The sequence below is a fragment of the Centropristis striata genome, chromosome 1, assembly GCF_030273125.1.
Source record: "Centropristis striata isolate RG_2023a ecotype Rhode Island chromosome 1, C.striata_1.0, whole genome shotgun sequence".
Lineage (NCBI taxonomy): Eukaryota > Metazoa > Chordata > Actinopteri > Perciformes > Serranidae > Centropristis > Centropristis striata.
Genome location: NC_081517.1, coordinates 3,038,619 through 3,055,112, shown reverse-complemented (window position 1 = coordinate 3,055,112; position 16,494 = coordinate 3,038,619). Strand labels below are relative to the sequence as shown.

At 36.9% G+C, this 16,494-nt stretch overlaps 2 protein-coding genes across 3 annotated transcripts in view; one reads left to right on the top strand and one right to left on the bottom strand.

Annotated features, from left to right (window-relative positions):
* The first annotated feature begins 36 nt into the window (after window positions 1–36).
* zgc:175214 (uncharacterized protein LOC557610 homolog) lies at window positions 37–15,857 on the top strand. The gene is made up of 7 exons (XM_059352872.1): window positions 37–635; window positions 801–1,196; window positions 5,822–5,975; window positions 10,407–10,449; window positions 10,946–10,987; window positions 11,714–11,796; window positions 14,960–15,857. The coding sequence occupies exons 2-7, from the start codon at window positions 1,172–1,174 to the stop codon at window positions 15,078–15,080; spliced, it is 468 nt and encodes a 155-aa protein (XP_059208855.1). The 5' UTR covers window positions 37–635; window positions 801–1,171; the 3' UTR covers window positions 15,081–15,857.
* pdcd11 (programmed cell death 11) overlaps window positions 15,854–16,494 on the bottom strand; it is a 38,500-nt gene continuing 37,859 nt past the window's right edge. For both annotated transcript variants that reach the window (XM_059350879.1, XM_059350913.1), the window contains exon 36: window positions 15,854–16,374. In XM_059350879.1, the coding sequence (XP_059206862.1) occupies window positions 16,203–16,374 (172 nt within the window). In that variant the 3' untranslated portion in view covers window positions 15,854–16,202. The remainder of the gene's footprint in view (window positions 16,375–16,494) is intronic.

The window sequence follows — 16,494 nt, the reverse complement described above, 5'->3', positions numbered from 1 at the left end:
CAGAGCAGAGCAGAGCAGGAGCAAGGGGAGGAAGGGAAAGGCGAATTGCAGGCTCTCTCTCTGAGCACCATTATGGATTGAAAGAGGAAGAGGGGAAGCCTGCCATGACAAAGCCAGCTGGAGGTGGGAGAGTCTGAACACGACACACGCAGACACACTCGTGCACACACACTGCCTTTGTCTCTGATTTTTTTTTTTCTCAATTGAAGGAGCAGATGGTTAGAGGGAGAGTAGGATCCCCCCCTACGCACACACACACATGCACTAACTGACACACAAATACACGCTCAGCAGCAAAACACCACAGCCAGCTAGAGGACTGTTGTTGACTGCATGGAGCTGAACTCACTTTGTTTGGGAAGCACATCTTTGCTTTCTATACTGGGGAGGAAAACCCACTGCAAGATCAGAGGACTGGAGGAGGAGACAACAGAGGAGAGGGGGATGAGACTTGTGAAAATCCTCTGTTAAAAAAAAAGCAGCTTTGGGAGGAAGACAAAGCACACACTAATGCCAGATAATTACCTTCATTGGACGAGGACTGTCATTTTGAGCAGTGGATGTCATTGAATTTGGTGAGGGGACGACACTGCAGACGCAAAGTGAAGTCAAGGAGGCCTTTTTCTGCTGGAAATGTAAGTATTTCCTGTTACCAAGCAGCTTGAGTTGTTTATGACATTGCGATTGAGTGAGATTCAGCTTTTCACAACAACAACTCCTGAATAACACATGGTATGAGGCAAGTGAAAAACAATCATTTCTTGTCAACAAGATTTCTTTGTTTCTTCTTCTCTCTCCAGTGATGACATCATTCTCACTGGGAGGAGCACATGAGGTCTTCAGTCCCGGTCCAAAGCCCAGTCCCAAATCTCCCAATCTTTACACGGAGTGGTTAATCCAGATTTGGGAATGCTGGGCAGCACAGACTGCTGAGCCAACAAAACCGCACCTCCCGAGGATTTGTGGAATCTGAGCAAATCTGAAAATCTTAATGGTTGTTTTTGGAGGAGCTGACATAGCCCAGCAAGAGAGAGATCCAAAATCAGAGTGACTGAATCCAGCCTCCAAAACAGATTCAGTGTCCGGAGCTCCGGCCCACGAGCTTGGCTCCTCTCCAGCCTTCTCCTGACAGGGCCCGAATTTACTGCTGCTGCACTGGGAGTCAAATTTCATGCAACCATTCCAATGGTGTAACGGTAAGTGAGTGGATTTCTCTGTCGTCTGCCAAATATGCAAGAGGTGGCGGCACGTGTGCTTACTTGTACCTCATAAAGTCAGCGCCTTAGTTGCTGGCTGATGGCTGATGGGATCCTAGGAGGCCTCAGTTAAAACATTAAAATAATTCAAGGTCATGTTTGTTTGACAGCCTGAAGATATTTCATTATCAAACTTTCTTCCATATAAAGCTAAACAGTAACCAGACACTTTGTGATCGGCTTTAGTTCCAGAAGTGAACTTCCTATTCTTTGACATCGCTGACGATTCAGAAAAAGAGTTTTAAGACTGGACTTCGTTACGATAAAACATTTAATTTTGAGCTAAAAACCCATTAGAAGGCAAATGTACAAACAGACTGGGGAAATATTTTTATAGTGAAGGAGCTACTCTTCCCATAAACCCCTGTGAATGATAAGACTTCTAAGCTAACAACAGTTTAGCACACTTGTTGTTGAACTTAACCTTTATTGTGTTTTTCACCCCTCTGGATACTCTCTTGCCCTCGTCTCTGAGAAAAAAGCAACATGTGAGCGATAAAAGTAACAAACGATTGCAGACTTCAGTGGTAGCAGTAAAGTGGGCTAAATCACTAGCCCTTCTGGGGTTTGTGGGTGCTGTAAACATTTCCATGGTAACAGCAAGCTCCACCAATCAGAGAAGTCGCTGTTACAGTTTGGGATTATGGGTAGTGTAGTACTTCTTCATGACATCATTAATAACTAATGTTTTTCATTGGCACATTGTGGAAAGACTGAATTGGATAATTGACTGATAATCAAAATCCCGATTCAGAAAATGAATGGGAATAGGGCTCTATTCTTGTTTCTGTTACTGTTGATTGACTGATTCTGCCGTGCATCCATGTCTGGTTCATAATTGTATCTCTCATTATGTTACCCTGGGTCTCCCCTACACTAAACCCCCCCCCCCCCCAAACCCCCATTCTTGTAAATCCCCCAACCACCCAGCCATGTCAAATTATCCAACCCACACCCCCCACAGTGTGCAAGCTGTAGCCATTCATTCACTCTAAAGAGAGACACATGGACATTAAGAGGCTGGCAAAGAACATCCTCGCTGCAAATTAATAGGAACACATGTGGTCTGTGGAAGTGGGGCTTCCTCTGCTATTGTTTTACCAAATGGTCCTTTAGTCCCCAGAGTTCAATCTGTTTAATAGACCCCACCCCCTGCCACCTGCAACGCACACACATTTCAGAGACAGACATCACACACACCCCTACCCTTCCATCCCCCAGAGCTGTCACACACACACACACACACATTCTTGTACTTCTATCTTTGTGAGGACCCTCGTTGGAACAGTGAATTCCCTGCTAAGGTTATAATAGTTTTGAATTTTTCATTGGTTTTTGTTTTAATTTCATTGTGAATTTTTGTTTTCAAATTCAGTTAGTTTTAATGCATTTTTAGAGATAGTTTTAGCTAGTTTTAGTTTAATTTTTATTAGTTTTAGTTTTTTGTAATGGGGTATTTGTTGGGTGGGAGATTAAAAGAGGTCACAGTAAATTTTGCCTTTATTTCCTTTGTCTGATCCATCTTCATTATGTATGAAAAAAGTTGACAAAGATGAAAACGAAGGACATTTTCACTATAATTTTAGTTAGTTTTGTAACCTAACAATACAGTTTCAGTTAATTATAATTTTTAAAAAAAACTTTCATTTTTATTTCAGTTAACGAAAATGTTTTTCAATTCTAGTTTTTGTTATTTCATTAACTATAATAACTATGTTCCCTAGCCCCTTAAGTTAACCCTAACATAAACCTGATTGTAACCTTTAACCCTTAAAACAAAGTCTGAAATCTAAAAAAAAGCCTTTAAAGAAGTGAGGACCGGCCGAAATATCCTCACTTTGCAAAAATGTCCTCACTCTGTTGGTTAAAAAGGTGTTCCGGTCCTCACAATGTAGGAAGTACAAGAACACACACACACACACACACACACACACACAGACACGCCACCACCACCAGTCACCTCTATAGAGTCTGTGGAACAGATGGTGATGTAGCGGAAGTGGTGTCTGTCCTCCATGTTTGTCTTGTTCACAGCCAATTAACGCTCGGTCCTGTGAGCGCCTCAGTTGCCACCACGGTGCCGTCTCACCGCTCCCAGGACACACCTGAATCATAACAAACACCAGCAATGACGTTAAACTCCTCACCAAATTATATTTTGTGAAAACCTTTATCACAAAGAGATGAGTGCCACACACTTAGTGTCAAGAACACATATGGTAAAAAATCAGTTTGCAGCCCGTGATGCCACTGTAGATTAACATTATAGTTAATGATCAACAATCTCCCACTTCTCTGCCATGATTCCTCTTTTTCTTCACAGTAGTTTAAATACAATTTGTCTTACTGCTCGCAAATTACAATCACTCCTTGACAAAGGGAAAATGATTTTCACAGATCTCTGGAGCTTAACTGCTCTCTCAAGTCATAACAGTGCGATCGTCTGTACAAATTGCAATTGTCTGAAGTCTATGCTACCAATTTAGACTCGCACTGTTCGGGGAGCTTTGTCGTTTGTTATGGGAAGTAAACAATTAAATTGCAGGGCTGTTTTATTTCAGCAGCGCTCCATATTGAGAAGAAAAATTCAGTTTGAGACTCAGACTGAAGCTGAGAAACCTATAAATAAAAGGTTTTGTCAAAAAAAGTCCCACAGAATAACAGTTGCTCCTCTACATTTCACCATATAAGAAATTAAAGAACAACAAGATGATTTATTAAACTTATTTAAAGGCACAAGCAGGATTTGTCCATTGCGATTTGTAAACACAACATTCAAAGTTGGCCTATTCTCCCTAGTGGGTCACAACTGATGGATCAAAAGTCATATCCTGATATATTTAGGCTGAATATCGATATACGATTTATATCCCGATATTTTATTTGCAAAGTGAGAGCAAATGTCCAGTCAAAGCAAAATATGACATACCGTTTAAGTAGACATAAATAGTGTATAACAACAGGAGTACCTTTAAAAAAAAAAATCAAAGCTCCATAAAGTGCACATTTGAATAAAAATTTCGTAAATAAAAATAGCCTATGAAATAAAAAAAGGCCAATCTTTTTCTGAAATAAATACATTTACATGAGAAAAGAATAACAAACATTACAAAATAACTAAATATGACAAACCCTAGTAAGGGCAGCATTTATATATAAAGCAGCTTGCCTGGATCAAGGATCACAGCGCAAATTTGAACTATATCGATATATGTGATATGGTCTAATTCCATTTAAAAATATATCAATATAATTTTTATATCTCTACAGTGAAGTTCCCATTCGATATAATTTTTATATCGATATCGCCCCACGATCAATTTATAACGGTGAACGACGGAACAATTCTTACCTATTTTTTGTTCAAACAACATCTCAATGTACACATAAGGAACCCAGAATGTGTCCATTGTATAATAGTTTAATTGTGCAATAAAAGCTTGTGTAAATAAAAAATAAAAAAGATAATTCTCACTGTATTGCACTTTCAAAATGAAATAAAAAGTACTTAGTCACAAAAATGAGAAATGTCAAAAATAACTGTTATTGTTGGTGAGTCTCATTGTTTCAATCAATGTATTCCAAATATACTTAAATGAGATTTTTAAATAAGCTAAAATAAAGGTTTCTGAATGCTTAAATATCATCTTTGCCGTTTTTTTAATGTGGCCCTCTGATTAAACACTGGCCCCTGCTTGGCCCCCACAGTAGAACTGGTCTAGAACCGCCACTGCCTGCTAGGTCAGCTATTCTCAACCTTGGGGTCGGGACCCCAATTGGGGTCGCGAGATGATTTCTGGGGGTCGCCAAATCATTTTGGAAGTCAGCTCTGTCTCCACTGTGATAAAGTGTTCATGTGTTAATGTGTTTTGGTCTTTTTGGTCACTTAATGTATTTTTTTTGGTCATTTTGTGTCTTTTTTTTGTGTCATTTTGTGTCTTTTTTTTGTCATTTTGTGTCTTTTTTTTGTCATTTTGTTTCTTTTTGGGTAATTTTGTGTATTTTTTGGTCATTTTGTGTCTTTTCTGGTCATTTTGTGTCTTTTTTTGATCATTTTGTGGTCAAGTTGTGTCTTTTTTGGTCATTTTGTTTCTTTTTTTTGTCATTTTGTGTCTTTTTTTGGTAATTTTGTTTCTTTTTGGGTAATTTTGTGTATTTTTTGGTCATTTTGTGTCTTTTCTGGTCATTTTGTGTCTTTTTTTGATCATTTTGTGGTCAAGTTGTGTCTTTTTTGGTCATTTTGTGTCTTTTTTTTGTCATTTTGTGTCTTTTTTTGTCATTTTGTGTCTTTTTTTGGTAATTTTGTTTCTTTTTGGGTAATTTTGTGTATTTTTTGGTCATTTTGTGTCTTTTCTGGTCATTTTGTGTCTTTTTTTGGTCATTTTGTTTCTTTTTTTGGGTGATCTGAACTGTGCGTGTGAGATTGTGTTCAGTGAGCGGGGGTCGCGGACAACATGCATGTTAAATTGGGGGTCGCGACTCAAAAAGGTTGAGAACTACTGTGCTAGGTATCAGTTAAATGTGTGTTAAGTATATAACCTGTATGTGTAATCTCTTCCTGCCAGGATGCCTGTGTGGTTTGGGTTCTCAGCGCTCTGAACACTACTGCAGCATGACGTCTGACATCTATCACCTCCCGCTCAATGTGTATGTCATTGTGCTGGGCATCGGCCTCTTCGTCTTCATGCTCAGCCTCATCTTCTGCTGCTATCTTTTCAGGTAGGTGGGCGCCGTTTGAGAGGACGATGGACTTTGTTACTGGGAAAATCTAGCAGAGGTGGAAGAAGTATTCAGATCCTTTACTTAAGTAAAAGTACTAATACTACTCTGTGAAATGACTCCACTACAAGTAAAAGTCCTGCATTCAAACCTTTCTGAAGTAAAAGTACAAAAGTATCAGCATCAAAATGTACTTAAAGTATCAAAAGTAAAAGTACTCGTTATGCAGAATGAACCCACTCAGATTGTTTGATTAAATGATTAATTGTAATGATTAAAAAAAGACACAAAATGAGCAAAAAAAAGACACAAAATGACCAAAAAAGACACAAATTGACCAAAAAAGACACAAAATGACCAAAAAATACACAAAATGATCCAAAAAAAGACACAAAATGATCCAAAAAAGAAACAAAATGACCAAAAAAAGACACAAAATGACCAAAAAACGGAAACAAAATGACCAAAAAACCCCACAAATTTACCACAAAATGACCAAAAAAAGACACAAAATGACCTAAAAAGAAACAAAATGACCAAAAAAAGACACAAAATGACTAAAAAAAAGACACAAAATGACCAAAAAAAGGAAACTAAATTACCATAAAAGACACAAATTGACCACTAAATGATCAAAAAAAGACACAAAATTACCAAAAAAGACATTAAATGACCAAAAAGACTAAAACACATTAACACATGAACACTTTAACACAGTCGAGACAGAGCTGACCTCCAAAATGTTTTGGTGACCCCCAGAAATCATCTCGCAACCCCACTCAGATAGTTTGATATATTCTAAATATACTATAACATTATTTGCATTGATGCATTTATGTAAGAAGTGTTTTCATTTTGAAAAGACAGGGCTCATTTAATAACTTAATATACCGGACTGCTGTGACAACCGAATTTCCCTTCGGGGATGAATAAAGTAATCTATATCTATCTACTGTTATAATATTTGATTTGTAAAAAGTCTTTAAATTGATCATATTTTTTTATGTTAAATCTGGACGTGAAAAGTAACTAAAGCTGTCAGATAAATGTAGTGGAGTAAAAAGTACAATATTTGCCTCAAAATGTAGTGGAGTAGAAGTATAAAGTTACATAAAATGGAAATACTCAAGTAAAATACAAGTACCTCAAAATTGTACTGAAGTACAGTACTTGAGTAAATGTACTTAGTTACTTTCCACCTCTGAAATCTAGAGAGGAAGTGTGGACAGTACATGAGAAATGTGGGGAAATAGAAAGTGCAAAACAGAGAAGTGACATGAGAGCAAGAGGGCAAACCGGTTAGAGAGCTTTAGGGCAGTTTAAACAAGCACTGCAATACAGTGTTCAAAGCTAGTCTGGTAATAAGATCTTAATATATGATGATAGCTGCAATTATGATGCAAATTTATGGAGTGGGGCCCTGCAGAGCTGTGAAAGCTGCAACATATAGACAGTCTAATTGTTTAAGTAGAAAAAAACAACATAGATGTATGCTGGTATTTTTGTATACATGCTTGTTAAAGCAAAAGCTATTTCATAAGACTGATAACTAAAAGGGTCTAAAACTCACTTTAAGCTACACTACCGGTCAAAAGTTTTAGAACACCCCAATTTTTCCAGTTTTTTATTGAAATTCAAGCAGTTCAAGTCAAATGAACAGCTTGAAAGGGTACAAAGGTAAGTGGTGAACTGCCAGAGGTAAATAAAAAAAGGTAAGCTTAACCAAAACTGAAAAATAATGTACATTTCAGAATTATACAAGTAGGCCTTTTTCAGGGAACAAGAAATGGGTTAACAACTTAACTCTATGGAGTCTTGGGCTATTTTGTCCATTTTTGAATTCTTTTCATGTCTTTGTAAGTCATTTTGTGTCTTTTTTTGGTCATTTTGTGTCTTTTTTGGTCATTTTGTGTCTTTTTTTTGGTCATTTTGTGTCTTTTTTGGTCATTTTGTGTCATTTTTTAGTCCTTTAGTCCAACATAAAATGTGATTTTGAATCTTTTTTTTACTTTCAAAACACTATCATGCTCAATCAAGAATTTTAAATGTTGCAAATGTGCATTCATTTCAGAGTACACTGAGACATTAAACTGCATAATTTTCAATTAAATTCTGGAAAAGTTGGTGTGTTCTAAAACTTTTGACCAGTAGTGTACCTGCCCAGTATCAGAGTGTAGAGACAAAGTTAGCGACCAAAAATGAAGAAGAAGAGTGAATATTGGACCTCCAAAGTAATGCTAATGTTGCTCTGTATCTGCTGGACATGTTTGCCATATCAACTTTATTAGGCGATACAATGTTAACAAGGTATTCACAGCTTGTCGTGTTGCCCCCATGTGGCCAAAAATAGCAATTAATAGAGATGTAAATAGCACATTTAAAGGACCCTTACTATTAAAATAGTTACCTTCACCAGGGGAGGTAGTCTTCCCAGACTGCTTCATTTGAATTAACCATAAAACCTGCAGAGCGAACCTGCAAAACGTGTTGTTCGCTCTCAATAAATCACAGTAAAGTCATTCCAGTGTGCGGTGGGAATCATTTTTTTATCTTTAAAACATAAAACCATATTCAAATTTCCCAAGGAGAAGCAAAGTTTGGACAAATGGAAAAAAACTTTACACAGCTCACCTTTTCAGTAGCAGAGTACTTTCCTTTTTTTTCTTGTTTTCTACTGATAGTACTCCCTTTGTGTGACCAGGAGTCTCAGCTGATCACCATATCGATACCACGTGAAACTGCCGTCCTCGTCTTTAACACAACATTTGCTGAGTCCTTTTATTTGCAACCGAACAGAGGACACCTGCATTTCTATCAATTGTACAGCATAGTGTACGTAGGCCTGTCATGATAATTGCTATATCGACTTATCGTTCAAAATAATGGGCACAATAGTTTTTTTCTGGACTCAATATATTGTTGTTTACATGCATGACTTTTTCTGCATTTTTGTGTTGTGTTTAAAGTAATGCTGCAAATGTTTGACAGGTAGTATGAATTGCAGAAAAAAACCTATAGTTCCCAAGCAGCCATTCCAGCTGTTTATATGTTATTTTAGCAATAAAATAATATAATACATAATGTTCATCTCAGTGCAATGTTTGTTAACAGAGCCTGAAAGTCTATTCTATTTGTTTTGGTTGCAGTTTATTTATTTATCTAGGATATTTTAACATTTATTTTTCGCATTTCTCGAGATTTAAAAATTCATTGCTGTGGAAAAGTACTTAATCTAAAACGACATTGATACGATTCTATCGTTTATCGTGATAGTTTCTGGGAAAATATCATCCTTAAAAAATGTGTTATCCTTACAGGCCTAAGTGTACGTACTGTGTGGCATGGTTTACAGAAAAGTTACACAAGCTGCCACTTTTTAAAAATCTGCATCGAGTGAATAAAAACATGGCGTGGTACTGGCGTTAGCAGGGCTATTTGAAAAAAATGCAGGTTTGTGCAGAATGTCCTGTTTTTATGCTATTGACAAATCTTTCTGACCAATCAGTGGTCTGTAGTGTTTTAACTCCAACTTCTGGTATCTGCTAAACTACCTTGAAACCTCGACGGAGGTGGTACCATAAAGCAGCTATTCTCAACCTTGGGGTCGGGACCCCAATTGGGGTCGCGAGATGATTTCTGGGGGTCGCCAAATCATTTTGGAAGTCAGCTCTGTCTCCACTGTGTTAAAGTGTTCATGTGTTAATGTGTTTTAGTCTTTTTGGTCATTTCATGTCTTTTTTTGGTAATTTTGTGTCTTTTTTAGTCATTTAGTGTCTCTTTTGGTCATTTTGTCTCTTTTTTTGATCATTTTGTAGTCAATTTGTGTTTTTTTTGGGTCATTTTGTGTCTTTTTTTGGTAATTTTGTGTCTTTTTTGGTAATTTTGTGTCTTTTTTTGGTCATTTTTGTCTTTTTGGTCATTTTGTGTCTTTTTTGTGTCATTTTGTTTCTTTTTTGGGTCATTTTGTGTCTTTTTTTTTTGTCATTTTGTGTCTTTTTTTGGTCATTTGTGTCTTTTTGGTCATTTTGTGTCTTTTTTTGGTCATTTTGTTTCCTTTTTTTGGTCATTTTGTGTCTTTTAAGTCATTTTGTGTCTTTTGGTGGTCATTTTGTTTGTTTTTTGTTTTCTGTGCGTGTGAGATTGTGTTCAGTGAGCGGGGGTCACGGACAACATACATGTTAAATTGGGGGTCGCGACTCAAAAAGGTTGAGAACTACTGCCATAAAGGACCAGGTACCATTCAGTAGTCTCACATTTTGTTAATGTAAAACCAAAACGAAGTGTGTTGAGTAGAGCCGTGTTGCAACATGCAGTTGAAATGCGGCATTAGATTTAAATCACACTTGCAGAGGTCCCACTGACTAAAGTCCCAGTTGTTATGGCAGTCACTTCTCCCATACAGATGTTGTTCTCTCTCTCTGCCTCTCTCAGGTTGAAACAACAAGGAACGAGGGAGCAGTTCAGCTACAATGAGGTACGTCACTGCAGTATATGTCACTATGGGTGAACATGTAACACCAGTTTCTTAGCCAGGTTATAAATACCACGATTGTATTTCACAGCGTTACGCCACACAACCCGTTATAGATGACCTTGACTTCATCTGTGTCCTTACCTGCCCTCTGATTCAAAACAGTTCATTTAGCTGCAGTGTGATAAAGTGAGCAGGTAGCAGGGCGTCACAGTGTGGCGTGGGGACAGCTGGTGACAGTCTTTTCAGCTTGGGGGAAGGTTAAACTCCAGCTGCAGCTGTCTGTATTATATGTATACAGAACAATCTTTTTTTATAAACTAGGCAACAAACAAAAGAGTGCATGGCCCTCGTGCAGGTATTTTTAATCCAGTCAAATCAGGACATTGAGCCCATCTGAAGTGTTTGTTTTCAACATAGATTTTCTGCCAAAATAATAGTGCTGACACATCCTTCACATGACACAATACTCATCTCTTTCTCCATTTTCCAACTGTAGGTGGTGCTGAAGGGCGCAAGCAAGAAACTGAGCCTCCTAGGAGTAAGTTATTCTTTTTTGAAAGAGCTATTATACATCACTCGTGCTTAATATATATGCTATAAGCTGCCAACTGTACACATTTCCTGTTAACCACACTGCTGCCGTGCCAGCTCAGATGACCCATTATGAGCTGGGATGGTTCAGTTGGTTAACTAAATCAATTTCTCCTCTCAGATGTAATTAACATGCTGCACACACTCAGAGGAGATGTCCTGAAAATATCTTGTATCTCAAATGCAGCCATTTGAGAAAATGTCAGAGTGGCTGCTTGGCTCTCTACTTGTAGCAGAATTTAGGACTCCAGGAATAACTGCACTCATTCAAAATGCATTATAAAAAGATCTCTTCTCTGTCTCTTGTGATTGCTGAAAAGATTGCTTTCACAAGTTCTTTCAGGATATTTTTTTCCAAAGGCAGCAGAAGTTGGGGGTCATTTTTGTTTTCAATTCAATATCCAATCTCTGCTTATGTACAAGGTTAGAGCAGTCCTGTTACTAGGAAACATAGTTAAGGTAAAAGCATTTTGACGAAACAGAAGCTTATACTTGTGTTGTGCTCTAAATCTAGGTCAGATTAAATTTACAGCTCAAATTTACCTCATTTACAAATGGTACTGTTCTTGGCTTTGATGAGATACAGGCACAATGTTAAATAGAGATGGAGGTGAAAAAATGAATAAATAAATTCACACATAAACTAACCTTGCTGCTATTTTTGTTCCTGCAGCAAACCTGTGCAGTGTGTCTGGAAGAATTCAGGACCAGAGACGAACTGGGAGTGTGCCCATGCTCACATGCATTTCACAAGAAGTGAGTGATATTAGAATGGAAATTATTATTATTATTATTATTATTATTAGATTAAATTACTTTATTAATCCCACAATGGGGAAATTCAACCTCTACATTTAACCCATGCTTTTTTACACAGAAGTGAACACACCATGCAAGGAGCAGTGGGCAGCACATAAGTACATAGTGGATAGAAATACACATATTTGCTTTCTGGCAGAGAATATGAAGCAACACAACAGACATAAATACATGTTTAGGTTAGCTTAGTTTAGAAAAATAGCAGCTAGAAACTAGGAGCCGCACTAAACAGTTTACCAATGTTCATTTCAGACAAACAACATGTTAAATGTAAATTAATGAGCTTAAGGGGTGTTTTTCCTGTCTTTGGAGAGACCCAGACTGATTTCCCCCATGTTTCCACCAAAGCTAAACTGACTAGCTGCTAGCTGTAGTAGCCTTACACACTTCATAGTAGTAACCATAGCAACCATAGTAACGTCATAGTGACGAATGCCTTTTTACTAGATAGTAAATATATAAATACCATAGAAATAAATATGGATACGAAATTAATCCCGAGTGAGATAATACAATATAAAGAAATGTAAATAAAAAATATATATATATTTAAAAAAAAAAAAAAATTAACATTTAAAGGGCTTTTTCTATTTATTTCAGGGGATTTTTATTTCCTTAATTATGAACTGGAAGTTTTCTGAAAATTTTAAGCTAGGGGTATGAAGGACGCCTTTTATTAAAATAAAAAAAAATATTTATCAAACGATGCTGATGCTAATTTAGATATTTATATTTACATATTTATTGCATTACTTATTTATTTCCTAGGACTATTTAGATATTCATATGCATATATATTCATTTATGTATATTTATTTAATATTAGTATTCCATACTATCAAATATTGGTCTCTCAATTACCTTACTTTATTTTTTATTTATTTTATCTAATTCATTTCAAACCTGGCTCCAGTGTTTCCTTACTGGCGCTTCCTCAGTTTGTGCTTGTGTTTCTATGTTTTATTATTATTATTTTCTCCTTTTTTATGTGAAGCACTTTGTGTTACATTTCTCTTGTATGAAAAGTGCAATACAAATAAAGTCTGGTTGATTGATTGATTGATTAGTATTGTATCGACAGCAAGAAAGCAAATAAGTGTATTTCCCAAGAGGACTTGCTTTTCGATTATGCTGAATTGGACAAAGTAATTACTTTATTTAAATTTAATCATCCTTCAAGTACACTCAGGATCAGATCTTGGAATCAACCACCATAAAATTAGTAGTGGCTTCCTTTTTGTCAGTGCTGGAAAAGGGGCTAAAAGTTCCTGTAGAACCTGATAATGTAATAAATTCCCGATAATGTAATAAAAATCTGCACTTGAGTCCATTGAAAATGTAATAAAACCTGATAATGTAATAACTTCCCGATAATGTAATAAAGTGCATTTCCCAATAATGTAATACACTTTTTACCAATAATGTAATAAAGTATAACACCAAGCACCTTTAGATTTTAAAAAGCTGTTGAATCATTCGGTTGTCATGGATACCTCGTTTGTGAAAAACGGATGAGCGGGTCAAAAGTTAATAAACATTCAACTTTGACCTGTTGGTGGCGCTAGAGCTCTTGAGCTAGAGTTGATACACAGTATCACCACTTGAACCCAAGTAATGGGTGGTCTGCTGTTAAATTATTACAATATTGGGGAATTATTACATTATCAGGACTTGCTAAATGAAGGCTAACCTGATAATGTAATAACCTCCCATTAATGTTATACTTTATTACATTATTGGTAAAAAAAAAAAAAAAAAAAAGTGTATTACATTATTGGGAAATGCACTTTATTACATTATCGGGAAGTTATTACATTATCAGGTTTTATTACATTTTCAATGGACTCAAGTGCAGATTTTTATTACATTATTGGGGTTATTAGTCATTGGTATACTTTCATTTATAAGGCAATATTGGGACTGCTGCCTTCGTACATTTGCAGCTTAATTACTGAGAGAAATGCAGGATCTTATTCTCTTCGTTCACAAGATCAGTTGTTGCTTTCTGTCCCTTTATGCTCGTACGGAGTTGGGTAAAAGAACATTTGTTTACTCTGCACCTTATGCTGGAATATGCGCCAGAAAGAATGGAAATTAACTGAATTTGTTTCTTTGAGCACTTTTAAATCCAAACTAAGAGTTATTGAGGCCAATTCCATAACATATACTTGTTTCTCATGATGTGTTTAAGGTCTGTATCAAGGTTATTATAGTTAACTAAAACTAACGAAATAACGAAAACTAGAATTGAAAAAACATTTTCATTAACTGAGATAAAAATAAAAACTAGAGTTTTTAAAAAAAACATAACTAACTGAAACTGTATTGTGTGGTTACAAATCTAACTAAAACTAACTAAAATTATAGTGAAAATGTCCTTAGTTTTCGTTTTTGTCTACTTTTTTCATTCATAATTCAGTGTATTTATTTGAACATGCAACACATGGTGAATATGTTTACTGAGACTGGGATGTTTACACTAGAACCAAAATACAAAACACCCAGAACTGTAAGAGTTAATAACCTTATTGGGGCTGAGATGATAAACCAAAGGAAATAAAGGAAACATTTATTATGGCCTCTTTGAATCTGGCACCAACACATAGCCCATTACAAAAAAACTAAAACTAACACTAAAACTAATAAAAACTAAACTAAAACTAAGCATTTTCAAAAAATAAAAACTAAACTAAAACTAGAAAACTCACTCTTAAAACTAACTAAAACTAACTGAATTTGAAAACAAAAATTCACAACGAAATTAAAACTAAAACTGATGAAAAATCCAAAACTATTATAACCTTGGTCTGTATGTTATGTAAATATGTAACTGTATTCTGTGTTTGCTGCCTCTTGGCCAGGGCTCCCTTAAAGAAAAAGAGGTTCTTAATCTCAATGGGATATTCCCTGGTTAAATAAAGGTTAAATTAAAAAAATTACATTATCGGGAATTTATTACATTATCAGGTTCTACAGTTCCTCTTGTGAAACTAGATTCTGAGGTCATTGTTGTTAAGCGGTCCCTGTTTTTGTCCTGTCAGGTGCCTGCTTAGATTCTGGTGTCATTGTTGTTAAGCGGTCCCTGTTTTTGTCCTGTCAGGTGCCTGCTTAAGTGGCTGGAGATCCGCAGCGTGTGCCCCATGTGTAACAAACCCATCCTCCGGCTCCACACAGACGCTCCCCAGGGTGCCGAGGGTCCAATGGATCCGGAGGAGGTGTGAGGGAGCTGAGCAAGAGGAAACCGGACTCCCCTTACAAGAAAACACACACATTAAATACACTAGGGATGATGGACAGCGGTCATCTTAAAGACATCTCACAGGAAATGTTGATAATGATCCCAAGTGGCCGCCCTGCTGCTGACCTTTGAGCAATACGCCTTGATGGGAATTGGATATTGACAGCACCAAAATGATTTGGTCAGGGAGTGGGTGGATGAATAGGATCTTTTCATAAAAAATGCTCCTAGTTCTACTTCCATATTGCACTGTTCACCAAAAAAAACAAAAAAAAAACATGACAGGACAGGAAAAGGAGCCACATTAGAGAGCAGGATATCATTGCCACAGTCACTGGACGACTAGTGCAGCACTGCCAGAGACAAACAACACTACAGGCATTGAGCAGGACATCAGAGTACAGGATCAGTATGGATACCTCTAATATCTCAGGGGTGTTACCAATACAGCCAGCACAAACCATGTCAGTCACCCTATAACCCTGTGCCACACATGCATCTTCAATACTGCCAATGTAGGTGAAATGCTCCAGCAGTCAGAGGCAGCCACCACCTCCGGCTGGAAAAACCAAGACCAGCGGGATTACAACCATGACGATTTAAGTAGAAAATATTGATATCGATTGTGTTCCATGCCCTTTCCTTTTAAAAAGAGACTGATAGAAAAATAGTCTTGCCTGTATGTATTGTATGTAAACATGTCCCTATATATTGTTATTTTGTATTTGTTGCTTTTAAATAAAACGTCACGTAATGTATTGTAATGGTGTTGGATTTATTTAAAGGCAGGCCATATCAACAAGAAATACACCCACAAATGTAATGTGAAGGAATAAATCTATTCAAATATGCAGAAAGCTTGCACTCATAACATTATTCTCTTTATACCACATACAAAATTGACTAAAATGAAATGTTAAACAGCAGCTTTTAACATTTATAGATAGGCATTTTACAAAGGCTTGACTCTCAGCTTCAGAGGTCCCCAGTCCACAACTATAAAAACTAGGAAGCTGATCTTTTAGAGGAGGAACCTGTAGTATGGAGAGCCACAAACAGGTGTGAGGCTCAGTCCACACACATACACAATGTGTGTATTTGGTCATTATTCGGCAGCCTCGGTGCCTTTAGCTTCCACAAACTCCATGGCCTTCTCTTTGACCGCCTGGATGCTCTGCGGCGTGCCGTGCTTCTTCTCGTACTCCAGGTAGCGCTTGAAGAAGAACTTGATCTTTTTCACCGAGACACTCAGGTGGATCACTCGATCAAAGAGCGCCCTGCAGGAGACGGGAAGTTTGAAAAACACCATGAAACACTCGTTGTGTGTGACTTTGGACCTAAGCGGCTCATAATAGTCAGGCGGCTTAGCTAAATAAAGGGGACACGCCGGACAAAAG

Coding starts and splice junctions, on each gene's coding strand:
- zgc:175214 (XM_059352872.1), top strand. CDS start 1,172: ATGCAACCATTCCAATGGTGTAACG. Junction 1,197..5,821: donor ACCATTCCAATGGTGTAACG/GTAAGTGAGTGG, acceptor TCTTCCTGCCAG/GATGCCTGTGTGGTTTGGGT. Junction 5,976..10,406: donor TTCTGCTGCTATCTTTTCAG/GTAGGTGGGCGC, acceptor TGCCTCTCTCAG/GTTGAAACAACAAGGAACGA.